General features: G+C 37.9%; 1 protein-coding gene across 1 annotated transcript in view; it reads right to left on the bottom strand.

Annotated features, from left to right (window-relative positions):
* The window catches only part of LOC145991128 (uncharacterized), a 47,492-nt gene extending 27,237 nt beyond the window's left edge, over positions 1-20,255 (bottom strand). Inside the window, exons 1-2 of the mRNA XM_083126902.1 lie at positions 20,139-20,255; positions 4,565-4,720 (exon numbers count right to left, since the gene is read on the bottom strand). Coding sequence (XP_082983028.1) covers positions 4,565-4,720; positions 20,139-20,213 — 231 coding nt within the window. The 5' untranslated portion in view covers positions 20,214-20,255. The remainder of the gene's footprint in view (positions 1-4,564; positions 4,721-20,138) is intronic.
* Positions 20,256-22,879: the final 2,624 nt, after the last annotated feature.

Consider the following 22,879-nt stretch of genomic DNA (forward strand, 5'->3'; position numbering starts at 1 on the left):
ACAAGAATCAGAAGAAGATAGTGATCTCATTTCCACTTGTGGGAATGAGAATAGTAATCAAATGAAGGTAAGTAAAACTAAGCTTAAACGAAAAACAAAAACAAAAAAAACTCTATAGCAAAACGGCGTTCTACCAGACGATTAGGAAATAACCGGATTAAATGCTCCAGTAGGGAAGATGCGGAATGGTAATAGAGGTAAAGAAAGCGAAAAGGTAGCTCAAGAAAATAGTATTTAGAGTAACTTATTTATATGGAAAATATGTATTATACAAAAGTGTGGATAATTTTAATACTATTAATAGCATTATTAAGAAATATGGAAACATCAGTAATACGAGTAGAAAATATAAATATAAATAATATACAAAATGAAACAAAATTAAAATCACTACGTAGTTTCTTACATCAAAAAGTATAGATGTTGCCATGTTGCAAGAAGTAGGCCGAAATTCGCTAGAATGTAATCAAAATTACATAGAATATAATAATTTTAATTCAAGTGGTACAGGAACTGCAATTTTAGTTCGGAAAGGACTATCATTTATTCAAGTACAAAAATAATCCAGTGGAAGATTAATCATGGGGAAATTGGGAACCTTGACATTAATTAACGTTTATGCCCCGTAGGGATCAAGATATCGGAACGAAAGAAGTATTTTTTATACATATACAGTACCACAATACATTGCAGGTAGTGCAGGTTCAATGTATTTAGCAGGGGATTTTAATTGCGTATTATGTAATGTGGATCAAACACCGGGTTATAATTTTTCAAATGCTTTGCAAAAATTGGTGCACAATTTGCAGTTAAAGGACGTGTGGCAAGAAAAAGGAGGCAATGAACTCGGATACACATACGTTACTGCAACTAGTGCCTCGAGAATAGATAAGGGATATGTTTCAAGTGGACTAAAATCAAATATTACCTCCGTACACATGGAACCGGTGGTTTTTAGTGATCACCATGCTGTAATTATAACAATGAAATCACCGGTAAGGTTAACTAGAGTAGGGAGGGGAACTTGGAAAATGAATAAATCACATTTAATTGAAGAAGATTTTAGATTCGGATTTGAAAAACAGTGGGAAAAATGGACTAAGAGTTCATTATATGAACAAAATATCAATAGATGGTGGACAGAAATTTTTAAACCAAATTTTCAAAGATATTGTAAACAATACTCCTGGGAAAAACAACACGAATGGTATAATAAATTTAATTTCCATTATGCAGTATTACACGATCTATAAAAGAAAAAGAAAAACGACAGGGACACGCAAATGTAAATTAAAAAAGTAAAAGCACAACTGCTGCGCCTACAGGCAACAACAGTAGAAGGAATACGTATACACAGTGCGCTCCCCAATATAGATATTGAAGAAGAAATAAATTTAGTTCACGTAACAAATACTTCTATATATCAGCGACAAAAACAGAGTCTGATAACAGAACTGCAGAATAATCATGGAGTATGTCATAATGAGGGGAACCAAATACAACAAATAGTGTATAAATATTTGGAAAGTAAATATTCAAACGCATCTCAAAATAATGAGAAGGCTAGTCAATATTTAGACAAATACATACCAATCCTCCAATCAGAAGAAATGGTTGGTTTAAACCAACCATATACAAATGAAGAAGTGTATAAAGCAATAGTACAGGGAGTACGGGGAACAGCACCTGGGGAAGATGGAATAGCGACTAATGCATATAAAGTTTTTATGGCCAACAATGGGTAATACTTTAACAAAATGGGTTAATACAGTATTAGACAAAAATAATTTAGTAAATTATGAGACAACATGAATAATAATTTTAATACCAAAAAATAGTCAACCCAAGGAAATGAAAGATTATAGACCAATAACATTATTTAACACAGACTATAAAATATTGACTAGATGTGTAGCAAATCGATTAAAGTTGATTTTGACAAAACTGGCTACACCATATCAATATGGAGTAGTTGGAGAAAAAAAAAATATACCATTTATTGACACTATTACGAGATGAAATAATTAAATCTCAAGACTCCCAACCAAATAAATACCTCGTAGCGATTGATTATTCACAGGCATTTAATAGAGTAGGACATAGGTTTTTGCTAAAAACAATACAAAAGATGGGTATTCATGGACAAATGTACGAAAATATCAAAACATTAGTGACAAATATAAGCTTAAAAGCAAAAATCAATGGGGTTTTAACTAATAAATGCACAGTTAACAGAGGACTTCCGCAAGGAAGCCCATTAAGCTTACCTCTTTTTGTAATGGCCTTGGCACCCTTCCTTCAACACTGTCGCACGACCGTAAATGATAATAATACAGGAACGGAATTTACGATTAGAGCTTATATCGATGATGTCACAGTCATATGCCAAAATCAGGCAGCGATTAAGAATTTAATGGAATGTATACGAAAATATGAAATAGAATCTGGTGCCTTAGTGAATATGACTAAAACGTGTTACTTAACATTAGGAAAGCAACATGAACAGCTACCTGACGTGATATTTAAAAAAGTGGATCAAGTTAAAATCCTAGGAGTGTTTTTTACAAATTACACTACAAAAAGCATAAACCTTAGTTATGATAATATATATCAGAATTTTAATTATACCATACACAAATTTATACAACGACCCTTCACTTTATGTACGCGAGTTAAAATAGCAAATGTATATATTTTATCAAAATTGTGGTATGGAGCCCAAATTTGGCCATGTGATAATCGCAACTTAGCACGAATAAAGAAAACTTTAAACCGGTTCCTTTGGGCAGGATACGTTTTCCGAGTGAATCAGCAGACACTTAGCTCACAAAAACAGCAAGGAGGAATGAGTTTGGTGGATGTTGGTAAAAAAACAAAAGCTTTGTTCTATCATCATCATTTTTCAATGATTCAAGAAAATGTCCAGGACATTCCAGGATATACATATATAAGAGATATTCCATTAGAAGCACCAGTGAATGAGATAAAAATTCCCACTTCCCAAAAAGCATAATGGAATATTTATATGGACTTATAAAGAAAACAGACTATAATCAGCTAACAGTAAAAGATTTGTATAATCAATACCTTACTCAAAATATGGATACGCCGCACATAGTGAAGAAACACCCTCAATATTATTGGAAAAGAATTTTTACAAATATTTCGGCAAAATATTTATCCAATAGACAATGCAGTCAATGGTACCAAGTTGTTCACGAACTAATTGATAATAAAGCAAAACGACATCGGTTGGGGTTTAGTTCAGACCCTAATTGTGAGCAGTGTTTATTACAAGATACAATAGCACACAGGATGACGCACTGTGGAAAGGAAAAACAAGACTGGCCGGTACTCCAAAAAATGATAGCACATATAAGTCGATCATCAGTTCAGTGAATTACTCCGAAATTAATAATTTTTCCGGAATATCATTTTTTCCCTGCTACAAAACATCGTGCGATACAATGGATTATAGGTACGTACATGATATATATTTTTTTCAATGGACAAACAGGAAACAATATAAGGGACTATTACCGCAGTGAATATGGAAAAATTTTACCTAGTAAAAAAAAGTTAATATGCAAACTATATTCAACATACACTGTATGACTCAACAATATAATGTAATATTGGTGAATGTAACTACAAATGAAGTATGGTTAAACCCTGTTAAAAAGTAGTAGTATGTAATAGAGTTATATTGTAAATAAAAAAGGGGGGTTAGCACATCGCGCTGCGACTCCAAGTGTCCCGGGTTCGAATCCCGCTCGGGCTTGGTTGTTTGTGAATGTGCATTCATCAATTTCATCATTTCATCACTCATCCCCATTAGCCAAGAGGCACAAAACGCGTAGTAAAATATACTAAATCAATCAATCATAATGAAAATTAGTGGTAATTTTAGATGGATATCAGTAAATACAGCTAGTTTGCATTTAATACATTCAAGACATTCTACGAATTAAACTAATCTTGGTTAGTACAGCACGCTACGATTGATTGATTTGCTCTATTTTACTCCGCTTTTCTGCCACTTTTGGCTAATTTACGAATATGGGGATGAGTGATGATATGAAGAAATTAATGAATGGACACAAACATCCATGCCAAGGCCGGGATTCGAACCCGGACCCCTGGCCTACGATCGAAATCGTTTGTGGACATATGTGTTCCTTGCGAGTGCCATTTCATAAATGTAATCATATCATTACTCATCCTCATCGCCGCGATAGCCAAAAGTGACAGTAAAGCTAGGTAGAATATTATAATTCAATTATTTAAATCAATTATGCTAATCTTGTACAAAGTAATGGGAAAGTAACTCACAATTACTTTTTAAAGTATCGGTAACTAAACTGAATTGCTGCTTAAGCAAAGCACTCACTGGCCTAAAAAAAAAAAAAAAAAAAAAAAACTGGCACATAGAAAGTGGGGACTATTAACTGCAATTTTTCAATTCTCTCTCTCGTTTTATATCCATAGAACTTTTGAGTATTCATCTTAACACCATTAATGTGTACACTTTCTTGCTATAGTTTTAATATATTGCTCTCATTACCCAAGCGGTGTGGTCTATTTCCACCAGGACTTCCACCGTACAGCTTATTTCAATGGTTGACCTGTTGACAAACCAGAACGACGCATTACGGAAGATGAACTTGTTGTCTGCAGATTTATTACAAGGGCGGAATTCCGTCATATATGCTTTCAGGCGCTGTAAGAGAATACGACAAGATTATACACAATAGTAGTAAAACGTTAATGTTTCCAAAGTTTCTCTGCTTAGAATACAGGGTGTCTCACAAGTCCAGCACCACTTGGAATTTTACGCAAGAGCCACTCCAGTAACACACGTTCGGTAGTAACACAATTAAACCTTGTTTCCATATAAATAAACTACATTTGCTGACCAAGGCAGTTTATTGAAAATCAAAATCACTTTACACGTTACGTTTGTACCCTATATCAGGGTTTTCATCACACGGAGAACTAAAGAAAAATACTTTTTTTTTTTTTTTTTTTTAGTTTAGTTCTCCGTCTGACAGAAACCCTGATATAGGTTACAAACGTAACGTGAAAAGTGTTTTTGATTTTTAATAAACTGCCTTGGTCAAAAACGTTCGGTAGCTGTAGGATCAATCTGACGACAATTGTGACGCTTCCTTCTTCCAAACACTACACGATAGCAAACCTTTCGGCTTAAACAATGGCTCTTAAGCACTTCACAAGTCAAAGTCATGTTGTATCCGGTCTGTGCTTCGTGGAACCACTCAACACTCACTCGGCGAATGATGCAGTCTCCTAGAAACTGGCAACAGTGGCAAAATTCCTATAATTCTGGACTTACGTGACACCCTGTATAGTAATACATTTACATCATTAGTGAAACTAGGTAACCTGATTTTTACCAAAAAAAATGGAAATAACCTTCTTAAACTCTCTTACTTAACTACATTTCAAAATTCTCGTATCATTTTTTAACAATGAAGCAAACGGATGGTTTCAGTATTAATCATGAGGGGATAATAGTCACAATAGTTACTGCATAATAGTCTCTTGATGCATAAGTCATTGCACACTCACGTACATCAGATTAGATATCCTTGTACAAGATTTAGTGCTGTAGTTGTTGTAATGCATGTTGCAACAAAGGTCATTGATTCGAATCTCTATTAAGTAGGGCTGAGCCGATACCGATAGCAATGCTTGAAAATTGTAATAATTAAAAGTTGTTCAAACCTAAGCATTCCACTCTAGTTATTTGCGTCAATTTACCAAGATTTTTGCATTAGAATATCCATTGATTGATTGATTCAATTAAATTTTTTGGGTGCTTCGGCACATGAGGCCATTTCGAACCCTTCAATGTATGCGGGGAAGATCGTCTTGTCTAAAACCCTTACGTTAAAATGTTCAAGAATTACATAATATTAAATTACATCATACGTTATCAAAATATTTTATTTTTCACACAAAACTGTCTCAAAATTAAAATAAACTTAAAATTTTGCATAATTTCCAGAATAATTAAGACTCCTCGAAAGTGTAGCGCGGCAATTTTGCGGACCCCGAGCAAGATTAAAATGCTTGTCAAGTATCGGTTGATATTGGTAAATTTCCATCAATATTATCCGATACTGGTACATCAGCATTGGTATCTGCTCAGCCTTACTATTAAGGCATTATTATTTCTCTTGTGGTTGCTTTATCATATCTCTTCATCAGTTTTGTATAAGGTGCATATTAATTTAAATTCTGTCCACATGTGAGGTAGTATTGGAAACAAAAAGTTGTAGACTTTCGTGAGTTATGTATTTTACCATCTTCTAGTTCGGACCGGTCCTTTAAGCTAGATAAAGTGGTAATTTGTTTAGAATGATTTCTTCCAAAGAAAACTATAGTATGGTATGTAAACGTCGTCGAATTGTAATCAAGGGGCCCCGAATTTCATGCAGTCGTTCCACTTTAAACCCGTTGGTATAGTCCCGATTAGCATGTGCATAAAGTGGGCTTGGAAAACAAAACTCAAAGCCAACCTATTCGAAATCATTATAAATGTATTCTGTAGACCTGTTTATAAAAATAATTTCCCAGATTCACATCATCTTGTTTTCAATTGTGTGTTTTATATCTCTTAAATACTCAAAATTAGTTTTTATGTAAATGATTTTTAATCGATTCGAATAATTAAATTTACAAGTTGCAGAAATAAAGTTATATCTCTAACCTCATGGAGATTGTTAATGGACAAGCCAATTTCATTACTTCGTCTCTACATTTATATAAACCTACTTTTTATGCCTTGTGGAATTTTTGTAATTCTAGAGTATTTTTTTCCCTTTTAAATTAAGGTTTTATAAGTGAACATGCAACATGCAATAGCTTGAACCTTCCCCGCGCTAGCGATTGCTCGACAATTCCGGTGTCAATCATTAACGAGATAAATGTCGTCTGCTGGACAGTGTGGAGGGAATGAGAAGCAGAGCTTACGCACGTGGTGTTGCCATTTTCTAGTTTGTTCCTCACTTTTTTAAATGTCATTCAAGACGTTCATTTTGCATAATTTTCGTGGTCAGAGTGGATAAAAATCATGATTTCTATATAAAAAATAATTTTTGATGATATTTATTATTTAAATCTATCTTTTCATATTTTTTAAATAAAAACTTCCAATTGCTTGCGTGGTTTTCGGCACCATACATATATATGTTTTCTTATAGAAATGCTTTTTCCAGTAAACAACCATGTAAAATATTTGAAGAGTTTAATTAAAGCAAATACAAAATTATATGTAAATATACATTTTTCTCTTTCTAATACTGTATATACCTTACGAACCTAATATGGAAATGTTTGTTGAGTGTGTTAATGAAACTATAATAATTTCAGTAACTTTTCTTCCAGTGAAAATGAAACATCCTTTATGTACTCTACAATTTGTATTTTTTTTTTTTTTTTTTTTTTTTTTTTTTTTTAAGTCTTCACATTTGTAGCTGAAGTTTGGCAATTATTAACAATATATTGCAAAATACCAGCTTCCATGTTAATTTACAGTATAATTGTCACTACTTACGGTTTAACATGATTAATATTTTGTATATTCTTCTACACAAAATGTTTGCTATTTTTGCTTATATAAGTTATTGAATTTAAAATGAAGCGAAGTTTAATAGTGCGGTTGAGAAGCAAGAAAAAATGGCATAATATTTCAATATAGGCGGAGAACGTGCCCTTTGGGGGGCGGATACTACATTAATTCCTGAACCCAAAACGCCTCAGACCCCAAGTTTTTAAACCCTCGTTTGTCAGTAATGGCGTCTTCAAAATGGCGGCCACGACCAAGATTCTATTCCTGTTCATTGCAGTTATTTATCATTCATGACATCTTACTTCCACCTAATTTGCAGTTTTTAACTGTATTATGATAATAAGAAATTAAAAAGACCCACTTTATCAAATATTATTAGATATGGCTGCCAATATGGCCGCGAAAAATAAATAATAACCCTTTCAGATATGTAATCATGTTTGAGATCAAACCTTAGGCTATGTTTTGGAGGTTCCAGAACTCAACAGTGGCATCAAAAGTAGTATAAGACTAATCCCACGAAATGATATTAGTTCATTTTTTTATAATCTGTATATATATATATATATATATATATATATATATACAGGGTGTTTCTAATGGTCGTTTACAACGCTTGGGAGGTGATTCCTCACACGAAAACAAGCAAAAAGTCTAAGTTCCATTTTTACGACTGAGGCTTCGTTTCCGAGATAGGAGCCTCGCAAAAGGTGACAAAGGGAACGTCACACCTAACTGGGACGAATACTATCACAGATAGAGAGGCGGTTCCAAGGGAATCATAAAGGAATCGTATGTGCTCAGTGCGGAAGTCACTATGAAAAGTTCACTGCACGCATGCGCAATGGAGTCCTCAAAGGAATTGAGGATTTCCAGCAAGAACAATGCATGGAAAAGGTATGTAACGCAGCAAGAAGGACCGTGACAATGAGAAATGCGTTCAAGACAACAGATCCCGACCTCAAACATCAAAACATGAGCACCGAACACAAAATCCGAAAAGTTGAGCACGGTTGCATACCCCAGTTACACGCGAGGAATGAACGAATCATGTCATGTGGCATACGAGAGACACATTACTCCACCAGGAGGAGGGAAAGAAAAACACAATATCAGATGATTGCGACAACGTGTATTTTTACACGCGACAACTACGTAATATCCCCCCCCCCCACACACACACAACAAACAACAAATACTACAATGTCTTATGCACAGACAGTCCGTGTCACTGTACACCAACTGAAGATGTCACTTTCACCACACAAAGGGGGTGGGGAGCAATACCAAAAGTGTTCGCACGCGATCATTGTGACGTAAAAGAGACCAGTTTTGGAAGCGCTGTGCAGGCAAGTCTGGCTCTCGTAGTCTACGTTTGGCCTTCATGACTGCTGTACTCGCGAGAGGAGCTCGAAGGGTTGGTTCTCTCCGGCAGTCGTTCCAGTCGTGTTGCAGGTGCTGGGATATGATCAGCAGTTCGCTCTAGGTTGTCATACGCATTGAAGAGTACTAGTATGTTGTATTGAAAGAAGTTGACGTGGTGGAGTGGGCAAGTCAAGTATCGCAACAATTGGTCTGTGGTGTTCGTACGGTGATACGGCCAATTTGTGCAGTGTGCCAGTGTTAAACAAAAACGATACTTTGCAGTTCCAGCTCCCTATTACACAGATGGCTGCGTATACGACCCAGCAGCTAGCAGACATGCATCTCATGTATGGGGAGGCACGTGGTAATAGCCGTGAGGCAAAGCGTCTTTATGGAGAACGCTTTCCACATAGACGTTTACCGTCTCACACCTTCTTTCAGGTAGTGGACAGTCGACTGCGTGAAACAGGGTCAGTGTTACCACCGCGGCAAGAAGTTGGAAGACCCCGAAGTGTACGTACACATCAGTTTGCAGAAGATGTGTTAACAGCGGTCGCAGAACATCCTGGCACCAGTACGCGAGTGCTCGCTCGGGCACGAAACACGTCTCATGTGAATGTTTGGCGAGTGTTGTCAGAGGAAGGAATGCACCCTTTTAAACTGCAGAAAGTACAAGAACTGTTACCTCGTGACTTTCGCCCTCGTATGGAGTTTTGCCAATGGTTGTTGGCTGGACACAAACCCTCACTTCGGGGCAAACGTATTGTGGACAGATGAAGCCATTTTCACCAGGATGGATGTCTTCAATAGTAGAAACAGTCATGTATGGGACTTTGACAATCCACATGCACTTTTTGTGGCCCATCACCAGCACAGGTTTTCAGTGAATGTGTGGTGCGGGATAGTACATGATCATTTAATTGGACCATACATTCTCCCTGTTCGCCTGAATGGTCGCACGTATCATGCATTTGTTAGTGAGGTTCTGCCTGAACTGTTGGAGACCGTACCTTTGGCACTGCGGCAAGAAATGTGGTACCAACACGATGGTGCACCAGCTCATTTCGATTGTAATGTACGACATTTCCTGCATGACGTGTTTCGCAATAGGTTCATTGGTAGGGATGAGCCTGTGCCTTGGCCACCGAGGTCGCCAGATCTCAACTCGATTTTTTCTTCTGGGGAGAAATGAAAACCCTCGTATACGACACACCTGTCACATCAGCTGAGGACCTCGTTGCTCGCATCAACGTCGCCGCCGCGACGGTAGCAGATACACCTGGCTTGTTTGCTCGTACTCGATATTCCTTGATTCGTCGCTGTCATCTCTGCGTAGAAGTAAACGGCAGACATTTTGAAAACCGTCTGTGATTATTGCCCTCGGCAAATCTCAGTGAGAACACTCTTGGTATTGCTCCCCACCCCCTTTGTGTGGTGAAAGTGACATCTTCAGTTGGTGTACAGTGACACGGACTGTCTGTGCATAAGATATTGTAGCATTTGTTGTTTGTTGTGTGTGTGTGGGGGGGGGATATTACGTAGTTGTCGCGTGCAAAAATACACGTTGTCGCAATCATCTGATATTGTGTATTTCTTTTCCTCCTCCTGGTGGAGTAATGTGTCTCTCGTATGGCACATGACATGATTCGTTCATTCCTCGCGTGTAACTGGGGTATGCAACCGTGCTCAACTTTTCGGATTTTGTGTTCGGTGCTCATGTTTTGATGTTTGAGGTCGGGATCTGTTGTCTTGAACGCATTTCTCATTGTCACGGTCCTTCTTGCTGCGTTACATACCCTTTCCATGTATTGTTCTTGCTGGAAATCCCCAATTCCTTTAAGGACTCCATTGCGCATGCGTGCAGTGAACTTTTCATAGTGACTTCCGGACTGAGCACATACGATTCCTTTATGATTCCCTTGGAACCGCCTCTCTATCTGTGATAGTATTCGTCCCAGTTAGGTGTGACGTTCCCTTTGTCACCTTTTGCGAGGCTCCTATCTCGGAAACGAAGCCTCAGTCGTAAAAATGGAACTTAGACTTTTTGCTTGTTTTCGTGTGAGGAATCACCTCCCAAGCGTTGTAAACGACCTTCAGAAACACCCTGTATATATCAGCGGCGTATACTCTGGGTCACCTAGGTAATCGGAGATGACCCGACTATAATTTTTTAAAAAAAGTTGTTTTTTATTTTTTCGCAATATTCTTCCGAACCAATCTTTGATTCGCATATTTCTTTACTTCCAGCGCGCGAATGTTTTTCAAACGTTTGCCGCTGAATGTCCGAGAGGCTTTCAGCCACTTTCTCCAGCTGGTGGAATCTGGTGACGTCAGGGTGAGATTCTACCGGCTCCCTTTAAATCCCTTGACGGGAGGGCAAGGAAACGCTGCTTCTCAGGCGCGGTTATTCCATGGCAAGGGTAAGCTGCTTCTGGAGAGAGTCCATCGGTCGCACTCTCCACCCCAGAGCCTTTGCCGTTCCCTCGGCTGGCACCCTCTTCTGCCATTCCAGTGTTGCCAGGTCTACTGATTTCGCAGGAGATTTCCTGATTTTCAGCATGATCTACTGATCTCCTGACAAGTTTCAAGAAAATGTGGAAATCTCCTGATTTTTTGCTTTCTTAAATATTTATAATGAACAATTATTTAAAAATATCGAAAGTTGATTTAAAATTTACATATTCAGCTGGTGGAATGCAAAGAGACATGAATATTCCGCAGAGAGAGAGAAAGGTAGGTATGTGGGGGGAGGGTCATATGGTCATACCAGGCTTGATGATATTGGGAAAGACGCGCGGCTTCTTGAGCCCTTTGTGCATTGGGAACTTCAAGGCGGGTGTCCTAACTTTCCACATCTGGTGCGGTTTTTGTCAAACGGGAGGCAACTGGAAACTGGTTACAACTAAATACCAATGTTGCCACCCACACATACGAACAAGTATTCAGTTTTATGGTAGTGTTTATTGGAAGCAAATGCTAGATACAGGTTCAGGTTTCTAACTCTGATAAAAAAGGGAGTCCACATTACAAATGCAGCCAAAGGTTATAGTTAATTAGCTCTTAGTAAACTGTCGATTCATTGATTTGGTTTATTTTTCCTCGCATTTCTTCCACTTTTTGGTTTTGGCTAAACGCGAAGACGAGGATGAGTGATGATATGATGAAATTAATGAAGAGACAACCATGCCCAGGCCGAGATTCGATCCCGAGACGGGATCCTTGATGTCATAGGTAAAAAGAAGGTAAAGTGCTCACTTGTGCTTAGTACCACGCCCCTGACTGCCTTTACCCCCCAGGGTTTCCGCCAGATACCCATGTTATTCGCCGCTGGGTGGGAGCCGGGGCCGCTTCCAACGTTAGAAAAATTCCCGGATTTGAACCGGCCGGGGATCGAACCCGGGACCTTTTGCATGGTAGTCAGACGCGTTACCGACTCTGTGCTAACCACTCAGCCACGGAGGTCGGCTTAGTAAACTGCTGATGCAGTTTTATTTTTTCTTAATCATCTCTTAACTTAGAAATAATAGTTCATGTTTTTAGAGCGTTGTTTTCTTTTCCCTTTATACTGATTCAATACCGTGGCGGTAGAAATTCTCTTTCCCGATTTTATACCAGGTAATCCTCGAATGCATAAAGCTGCTTTAATAAACATGTACATTGTCTGGAGTGACTGGGAAAAAAGTTGAAGAAAAACCTGCGAACTGTCTAATACTGGGTCACGGGTTCGAATCCCGGACTGGGCATGGGAGCTCTTTGTGAGTGTCCCTTCATCAATTTCACATCTTTACGAAATAAACCATATGAATCAACCAATCTGTCTAATACTGGTTGGTTACCTTCCGTGATTGAAATAAAAGTTTTAATTCGAGGGAATTTCGGGGGTTCAGGCATGATAATAATAATAATCCGTCGCGCAACAGCCCATGAAGGGCCTAGGCATACCTACCGACTGCCGGTCTCCCTCCCACGCTTTCCTTCGCCACCTCTAAGCGTGGAGATCTTCAACCAGTATTGGAATAGTCGGGGGGAGCCCTCCTCTATTACCATTAATGCGAGTATGCTTTGAATGTATTGTTAAAAAAAATTACATCCTGTAACTTTGGCTAGTTTTAAATAAAAGCAATCTAAGGTGTTATCAGGTAGAGTATTTAAAAATATGTATCCTCGAATCCTTGCACCCCCCCCCCTCAGTTTTGGCACCCGATCGTTGCCACTGGTTGGGGGGAAACTGTACCTTTACCTTAGGTCAATTAAGGGGGTGGGGTTATCGTACCCTTTGAAGTGCAAATTCATAATAAAATTTGTATTGACATAACAGTAATAAATTTATCTTTTGACATCTAAAATTAATAATTAATGTTCAATAATGATAGTGGAAAGCTTTCCCACTCTACCCCCACCCCCAGAACGTTGACAATCCGCTATTATTAGTTCTTCTGATTTTTTAAGCAGATCTCCTGATTTTTCAGGGGACGGTCTCCCGATTTTTTAAAATCTGACCTGGCAACGCTGTGCCATTCTTCCCCGGTGGCCTTTGTATCGTAGGAGCTGTGTTGTTTACGACAGGGAAATTTCTCAGGAAACAGAATTCTGGGTTCGCAAATTACGTACTGAAAAGGAAAGTAGAGAAAATACATCTGAAAGTGCGCGAGAAACAGGGAAATGTGAACAACATTTGCGAACCAATTCTATGTTAATTCTCATTTTACATTTGCTTCTGTCTTCCTGATATCTGCTATTTCAACAGATATTGTCATAGGAAAAAAAAAAGCTTTAATTTTGAAGATGACTGTAATTAAATAAATTAAAATTTTAACTAGAAATTCAAGAAATTACACCGACCTCTGTGGTGTAGTGGTTGCCACAGCTCCCTACGACGTCAGAGCTCCAGGGTTCGAATACCGGGCTGGGCATGGGTGCTCTTTGTAAATGTCCCTTCATCAATTTCATATCATCACTCGTAGTGATTAGCCAAAAGTGGCAGAAAAGCGACGTCAAATAACAATTTAATAAATCGATTAATGAAGTAATTAAACTATTTATATGCTTACTTTTATTCATTTTTGTATTTTTAAATGCGTGATTACTTTCTTTGTAGCCTTCAAAACCAGTGAGAGTATTTCTTTCACAGAAATGAATAATTTTTAAAAGGGAAAGCTATCAGAAATAAATTATATATATACGTACACATATATTAGGTTATTTAAGTTGCTTCTCCCCCCTCTCTAGATTAATAATGATCATAATGATAAAAGATGTTTGAATGAAAAATATATAAACAAAAAACGCAATGATTCCAACTTATAGAACCTCGCGCATCGCAGGGAATATGAAGTCTGTGTCAAGCAGTAAGGAACCACAATAGAAGATTGGCGCAGGGAATTGAATGCGTGTTGTAGCGATTCGAGAATTTAATATTTGTTTAGCTGTTAGTGGTTTAGTATTCGTGCTAGTGCTGTGTTTAAAGTTAAAGGCAATGGATATAATATAATATTTTCGTGTGAAAATATTTGGAACGGGATATTTTCCGGAGAAATTGCAAATAGTTAATGTAGGTAGGCCAGTAGAATCTCTTGTACCACATGTCTTGAACTCAAACTTCCGTGTATAAAAACAAAAATCGTGAATGCACGAGTAAGTGGGTACTGGCGTAACTTGAATTTTACACTTCAATTAATATTGAGGGTTTTTATTTCACTACCGCATTCCTTTCATATTCTTTGTTACAGGTTTTTTCTTATAGATTTATTATATTTTCTTGTTTTATTATTTGAAATTCTAAACGTAGATTAACTGCAATCACAACAATTATTCGACAGTGGTAGCAACAATAAGGTAAACGTTTTCACACATACATTCGTAAATCCTGTATGAATGTTGAGGTAAATTTGCAGGGAGACTTCTGGAGTGGGTGGATAAATCAAGTGTCTGAGATTACCCACTAGTTAAAACCAGCATACGCCACTGATATATATATATATATATATATATATATATATATATATATATATATATATATATATACACAGGTTGTTTCAAAAGTCTGACACCAAAGGACAAACTACGTTATTAGTGCAGATGGAGAAAAATGAAAAGAGAGGAAAGTTGTTGGAAATATGAGGTTTTAAATGTAATGTGCTTGATTTTCAACGTAGCATGTACGCTGGTACGAGCCTCAATGAGAACTGACATTGCCTTGTTGCCACATGCTTCGTCCTTAAAGGGAGAATTTACGTTATAGCAACACCGTAATGTAGTCGGTAAAGTGAGAATGATGACGCAAAATTAACGGCAAAATAATTGTGGTTAATGTTTTCTGAAATAGAGTTTGTCCATTAGAGTATAGTGATATGAACAAAGGATAGCATTTCGAAACGAAAGGGGTCTTAATTTTTCCCTTCTAATCAGGGTAAATCACCATTAAAATATATTTGCGTTCAGACAACATCTTCCGTTGGCACATACCGGAAATTCCAACAATAAAGTGACGATTTAGAGGGCAAGGTTTCGCGCAGATTTCGTCTTCGGTGCCCTAGGTTCGCCGTATCGAGTAAGTTGTGTGTCTCAATGAATAAGGAAAGACATCTGGTACCGTTCATCGAAAGGAAGGATGCAGTAGACCAAAACCGGCAGAAGAAAAGTATTAAAAAATGTAATGGTTCGTGTGTTACGGATTGCTATCTTCCGTCATCACGCTGCTTCCCCTCCAGACGCCTCTGGCACACAGCCAAAGTGTCAGTGGCACGCATGGACGGCGTCGATTTTCATATCCAATCTTTAATTCCATTTTGGCGATACTGGGATACCTTAAACTATGCTGATTAAGCTGTCTTCCCTTGTCACCACACCTTGCTTCTCTGAACTACCTTCGATTTGTCCTCCACCGTCAATGTCCGGTGGTTCTCTAGGGCTGCTGTCACAACGGCTACTGTAGCTATTTTGCTAATACAGTAATTGGGACCTTCCTCGCCGCAACAACAATTATGTTTTTATTTTTTCTTCTCCGCGTAGAGGGAACGTAGTCTGGATCATCTACACCTTCATCGTCCGAAGTGGCAGCGAACTCTTGGACGTCCTAAGGAGGTACTTGCGGTTGATAAATACGACTACCCTGTTGACATGTATTTTTAAGTCCGTTGTATCTCTCTCACGATGCCTTGCAGTGCCATGAAGTTCTTCTGGATGGTCTTAAAGCGTTTGTTCCTATCGTGTGCAACAGTCTCTTGGATCTCTGATCTTGTAAGAAGTCACACTCTCTCGTATTTTCAGAATTTTCACGGCACACTGGCACTTGGTATAGTCATCTTCCCCTCTGTAGCCGTTTAAAATGACTCCACTTTCTACCGAAACTGTTTCATTCTCTGGAGCTACAATTCTCGTAGCTTACTTCCCCAAAATTATCTGTTTGCCATGCATTTTCTTCGGAAGCTGGCGGATTGTTCCATTGCTGACTGTGGAAATGGATATTCTCGCACATAATTTCTTGTTATCTTCTAGAACAAGCTCTGTCACGTCAGTAAACGGCGTTTCCCGCCCTCCGACGACTACATCTTGTCTGTGCTGAAGGTAACGCCTCATCATCTCTGCTTCCCTCGGTAGATGAGAGCTTGTTAATGGTGATGAATCGCCCAAGAATGGACATTGACATTTGATTTTATTTTAAAGTGCAGTTTATGCACAGCTATGGCACGCAGTTTAACTTAGATGTGTCTCCACCGCGCACCAAAAACTTGGACAAGGTGACGACTTTACCAGAATGCCATCAGGGAGGTCTGGACATCGGCTCTTCTATATATTTTCCGGTGTCATGGTTCTGAGATACCTGCACAAAATATAACACAAAAGTTAATCCGCAAACTTCACTTTAGTGCTATCAATAACCAAACAGATTATGCAATCAACTGCCAGCAAGTCATCGACTTGATGTGGTGCCATCCAAATTCTGGACGAAGTAGGTACAGAAATTATGTTTGTCCAGAGTATCGTCAAAATGGAATTAAAGATTGGATATGAATATCGACGCCGTCCATGCGTGCCACTGACACTTCGGCTGTGTGCCAGAGTCGTCTGGAGGGGAAGCAGCGTGATGACGGAAGATGACGGAAGATATCCGTAACACACGAATCATTACATTTTTTAATATTTTTCTTCTGCTGGTTTTGGTCTACTGCTTCCTTCCTTTCGATGAACGGTACCAGATGTCTTTCCTTATTCATTGAGACACACAACTTACTCAATACGGCGAACCTAGGGCAACGAAGACGAAGTCTGCGCGAACCATTACCCTCTTAATCGTCTCTTTATTGTTGGCATTTCCGGTATGTACCACCAGAAGATGTATGAGCGCAAATATATTTTAATGGTGATTTATCCTGATAAGAAGGGAAAAAATTAAGACCCCTTTCGTTTCGAAAAGTTATCCTATGTTCATATCACTATAACCTAAGAAACAACCTCTAGTTCAGAAAACATTAGCCACAATTGCAGATTTTGTAGTTGTGTGCGTGTGTGTCTGTGTTTCTGTACACACCCCCACACATATACTTCTTACTTTCTCTTTAATTCTGCGCCATCATTCTCACTTTACAGAGTACATTACGGTGTTGCGATAACGTAAATGCTCCCTTTAAGGACGAAGCATGTGGCAACAAGGCAATGTCAGTTCTCATTGAGGCTCGTACCAGCGTACAGCCTCAATGGTGCATGCTACGTTGAAAATTCAAGTACATTACATTTAAAACCTCATATTTCCAACAAGTTTCCTCTCTTTCCATTTTTCTCCATCTGCACTAATAACGTAGTTTGTCCTTTGGTGTTAGTCTTTTGAAACACCCTGTATATATACAGATTATAAAAAATTGAACTAATATCATTTCGTGGGATTAGTCTTATACTACTTTTGATGCCACTGTTGAGTTCTGGAACCTCCAAAACATAGCCTAAGGATTGATCTCAAACATGATCACTTAGGTGAAAGGGTTATTTTTAGACTTTTCGCGGCCATGTTGGCCGCCATATCTAATAATATTTGATAAAGTGGGTCTTCTTAATTTCTTATTGTCATAGTACAGTTATAAACTGCAAATTAGGTGTAAGCAAGATGTCATGAATGATAAATAACTGTAACGAACAGGAATAGAATCTTTGTCATGGCCGCCATTTTGAAGACGCCATTACTGACAAACGAGGGTTTAAAAACTTGGGGTCTGAGGCGTTTTGGGTTCAGGAATTAATGTAGTATCCGCTCCCCAAAGGGCACGTACTCGGCCGGAAGTGAAATATTTTCCGGTGGCCCGACCCCACTATAAGTGTGTTTATTGTTTACTTATTGCTTTTCCTTTCCATATTCCTTTCCATCACTACACATATTTTGTTTCCTTTCTTAGAGCCTAATAAACTCCATTAAATGATTACGAGATTAATATACCTTCACGAAAAGCATTTCTGAAATCTACAAAATCTACAATATGTACATTTTTCTGTAAGTTATTTATTTAAAGTGATTTAAATCAGTGATTATTTTGAAAAAAAAAAACACCTGATTTAAATCAATCCACCGTGATCGCGATAGTGATTAGTGTGCAGTACCACTGGCATCCGCATGATTTTTTAGGAGGGGGTGGGAATTCTAAAGATACATATTAAATAGCTGCGTTGTGGAGGGATGCGCTGTTAAATATTTGTTAATTGCCATTTTTAAAACCTACGTCTTAAATGTTGTTCAAAGACAAAAAATTGTAATCGAGGCCATTTTAGGACGGAGTTGCAGTTACCCAGAATTCTTTACTACTTTTATTTGAAAATTTGGATCTTCTCAAAAGTTCGGAAGGGGATGTAGTCTCATCAGGCCCCATCTGCGTACGGCAGTGTGCTGGTCGAGCATTTGTACATTCCCGAGTAGATTATTTGGTTAGCCTGCTTTCTCGCAACAGAGGAGGCCTCCCCGATTGCGCAGTGGTAGCGTCGTCGCCTTGTAAGGCACAAGTGGTTCGGATCCCACTTTAAACTGTAGGTCCAGTCCCGATTAGCCTTACTGTGCATAAAGTGAACTTAAAACACCCAATCAATCAATCGCAACAGAGGGGGATTGGCAGTAGACGGTGACAGCATAGATTGCGGGTCAACGTTCGGTGAATGCAGGTTATTCCAAAACGGGGCTTAATTTGTTCGATACTCTTTGATTTAATCCAGTTCATCCTGAGTTATAGCTACATATGTTAAGTCGAAGAGAAATTAATACGTATAATTGAATTACTTACAAATCAAATTTAGATTCCATGTCATATCATTATTTAAATACTGTAGTTATATCTATTTTGAGGAACAAGATACAGGTTATTTCTGTCATAGAGTGGTAAATTAACGAATCTAAAAAGTTTGACTCTTAAATACATTATATTTTCAACTTCATTAGTGAACACTTTGGTACTGAAAAACAAAACTACAGTAGACACTGTAGTTTTATAGTTTTACTACGCAATTTTAAAAAATCATCAAAAATAGCATTTCTTCTACTAGTATAAGTAATGCCTAAATCTGTAGCAATTTCAGTGGATTAGCATCACCTCCACGTATAAATTTTACTTTCTTGGCAAGCGTGTCACATTTCCTCTTTCTGTACTCCATCGCCGACCAGTAACAACTGAAAGCTGTCACTTCTGTGACATTGTTGTATCTGGTTACGTACAAATCAACTGTATTTTATGAAAATTAGTACGTATAACACCGAATTACGTATAAATGCAATACGTACAAATTACGTACGTACGTTTTTAAATTATTTTTCTTGCTGGGACCTACAGTAATTTACGTATAAAGCAGAAATACGCAGAACTTTTATTTTTAAATTTGATTTTAAAATTTTGGGTGCGTCAGCACTTAGGCTATTTTGCACCCGTCACATTATATGGGGTCCAGCCCCTTATCGTTACAAATAACAACTCTAACGTTGCATAACTAAAATCATAAAATATTCTGAGTTTCGTTAAGAGCTGAGGCTGTAAAGGAACTGAGTTACGTACAAGTATATAAATATTTGTATAAACTTTACAAAATATAATAGTTGAATTGCCATTTCTACGTGTATCCTGCCAACAGAAACTTTGAATTGGACCGTGGATCTATTAGAACAACACATTATTATCTTATCCTAGTTTTCTTTAGAAAACAATAAACTTACGGCCACTTCTGGAAGACCGTCAAGCTGAGCTTCTACGATGCAGAAAAAGGCCAGTAGTAGAAACGCTGAGGCCATGACTGTTAATGATTCCAAATGCACAAATCACCCGCACTGCCTTTATATCTATATATTCTGACTGTGGAAATGAGATGGGGAAACGCGATCTTTTTTTCAGAACAGAAATGCGATGGACTTTTGCATATCTCATATTTATCTCCTCCTTCATTGTCCAATTTGGAGGAAGTATGTTCGTTGAATTATAGTGACTGACAGTTTCACACATTTTCGTGAGTCATGGTCGTCATACCCTGTGAACTGCGTTTCATGTGCCGAAATCATAAATCACAACTTGAAGTTTGACTTTTTTGCATTTTAACCTATGCTCACATAAATCACATTTGAAGTAATCATATCATATAGTCCTGAAATCTAAATTTTGTTTAGAAGGCCCTAGAAGATGGCAACAGAGGCAAACCCCCTCCCCCCTGGGTCGTCTAGTCCGCCCCCTATCGTCCCAACAAGAAGAACTGCATAAAAGCTATTATTTTAGAACGAATATTCTTTTCTGTATAGTATTTAGGACTATATTAAATGTGACTAACCCCTTCCCAAAATATTTCCGTCCCTCGCCTGCTTCGTCTGCTTCTGTCTTTCTTACTTCTTTCAAAGTAATAACACATCTAAGCCACCGAAACTTTTCCTTCGAATACAATACATCCATTTGTATTAACATATTAAGAACAACAACTGTATATTAGCTTCCGATCAAGTCATGTATGTACAAGAATAAAATAAATGAACAAACAATTGCAGTTATTGTGAATTATCATTTTGAACAACTCTTGAATGGAGAACTGCTTAAATGTAACAGATTAACAAATAATATATAATCCTTAAATTATTTCATTTAGTGACATTTCAATATATTACACGTACAGTAATCTTTTTAAGAGCTCAGAATACATTGAAATCTAATATGTTACAAGATACACATCTGCAAAGATTTGAGTAACAGATCGGACAGGGAAAGATCACAATATTTTCTTTTTAAAGTGTGCGTATTCTCACCCATCCCAAAATAGGAACAGTTTTCTTAAAAAACGATTTTGAACGTCTGCCATTCTCCCTAAATCCATTTGTCAGTATGTTTAAAATCCAGCAACGTTAATTACATGCTGAATCTGTAAAAATATATCCGGTCTGGTAAAAATATTACTTCTTTCTATTAACATTAAGTACGTGAATGACGTCTTTGCTATTTGCCTGTTCCTCACAGTTGTTTCGAGTATCTGCTTTCGTTGTTCTTTATTCGTGAATGTTGCAACACTGATATTTCACATCTTGTATGTAAATTCACAGACATGTAGAAATGCATGCTTCAATGCAAAAGCGTGCTCCTACATTTCGTATCAGATAATTGTCTCATGTTAGAAACAAGAAACGTGTGGATTTTTTATGAAGTAGAGTGCACGACGGATCAGGCATTGTGCATTTCTCTTCTGTCTGTGGGTGATTAAGCCATACATGCTGTGAAATACGAAACGTTCCCACAAACTGCATCACTACAAATATTCACATTTTTTCAGTGTCAAATACCAAGCAAATTAATCATGCTAAGGAAAATATGTCAAATTTTAACTTCGATTTCAATGTTCGTTACGAACAATTAGCACAGAATGAACTTTTTCATTCATGAATATTCATGTACGCAGAGCATTACACACTTCTCGCATGTAAGATTTGAAGATTTGTTCCCATTATACGTCACGAGCAAGGAGAAAAAACAATTGAAGAACTCCTTAGCTACCGACCGGGGATAATAACCATTCGCCTAAAATTGTCGATCAGAGGACACAGCAGCAAAAATACTTCTTGGTGTGGTAGTTTGGGGTGAAAGGTAGGTCTTGCGATTTAGATGCCGATAGCTACAACTAGATGTTACATGCTACAGACAAGTCATTCATTGTTAAATTGTAAAGTGTACATGAAAGGCCGATCGGTTACCGTTAAAAGCTCAGAAGCTTTGCGTGGACCTCAGTTTATATCAACTTACATTTGAGTTTTTTTTTTGCCGGTGCCAATACAAAGGAAAGGAACTAGATTAAGAAAGGGAAAAATATGAGCTGAGATTACGAGGTCCTACGATTTCTTAAGAGCGTTAATGGCTCTGGAACAAATAGTAAGTGGGAAACTGACACCAAAAGGTCGAAATATTTACATTAATTTAGTGTATATATGTTATCTGCCTCACTGCTGCATTATACAGGGTGTATCATAAGTAATAGAGCAAACTGACACAGTTGAAAGTACACGATAATAGCAACCTGGACGACGTTAACAAACAATGAAGTCAGTGGCAGCTTGTAACCACACATTCTCAATTATCTCAAAAACGGCTCGTTTGCGGACCCATGTTTACGGAGACTTTTCTGCTTCTATTACCGTACTTTCAAATGTGTCGTCTTAATCACTAGAAAAGTAGAAAGTGAATTACCAGGTTAGTAGAAAACATTCATTAGCTGAATAGTTCAAGTCATCGAAGGGTAGACGACAGGCAAGAAAATGCTGTGGCAAGGTTGACTTTCAACCTTGCAACGAGATTTGCAAATAATTTGACATGTAGGCTAAGAGACTAGATCCAATATTACCACCAGTGTGCGAATTAACGGAAGGGGGGGGGGATGCAGGAGATGCCAGGGAATTCCTCCTACAAAAAAAAATGTCTCCGGCAAAAGAAGATT

This window comes from Lepisma saccharinum, chromosome 1 (genome assembly GCF_977018435.1).
Source record: "Lepisma saccharinum chromosome 1, izLepSacc3.1, whole genome shotgun sequence".
NCBI classification, from domain to species: domain Eukaryota; kingdom Metazoa; phylum Arthropoda; class Insecta; order Zygentoma; family Lepismatidae; genus Lepisma; species Lepisma saccharinum.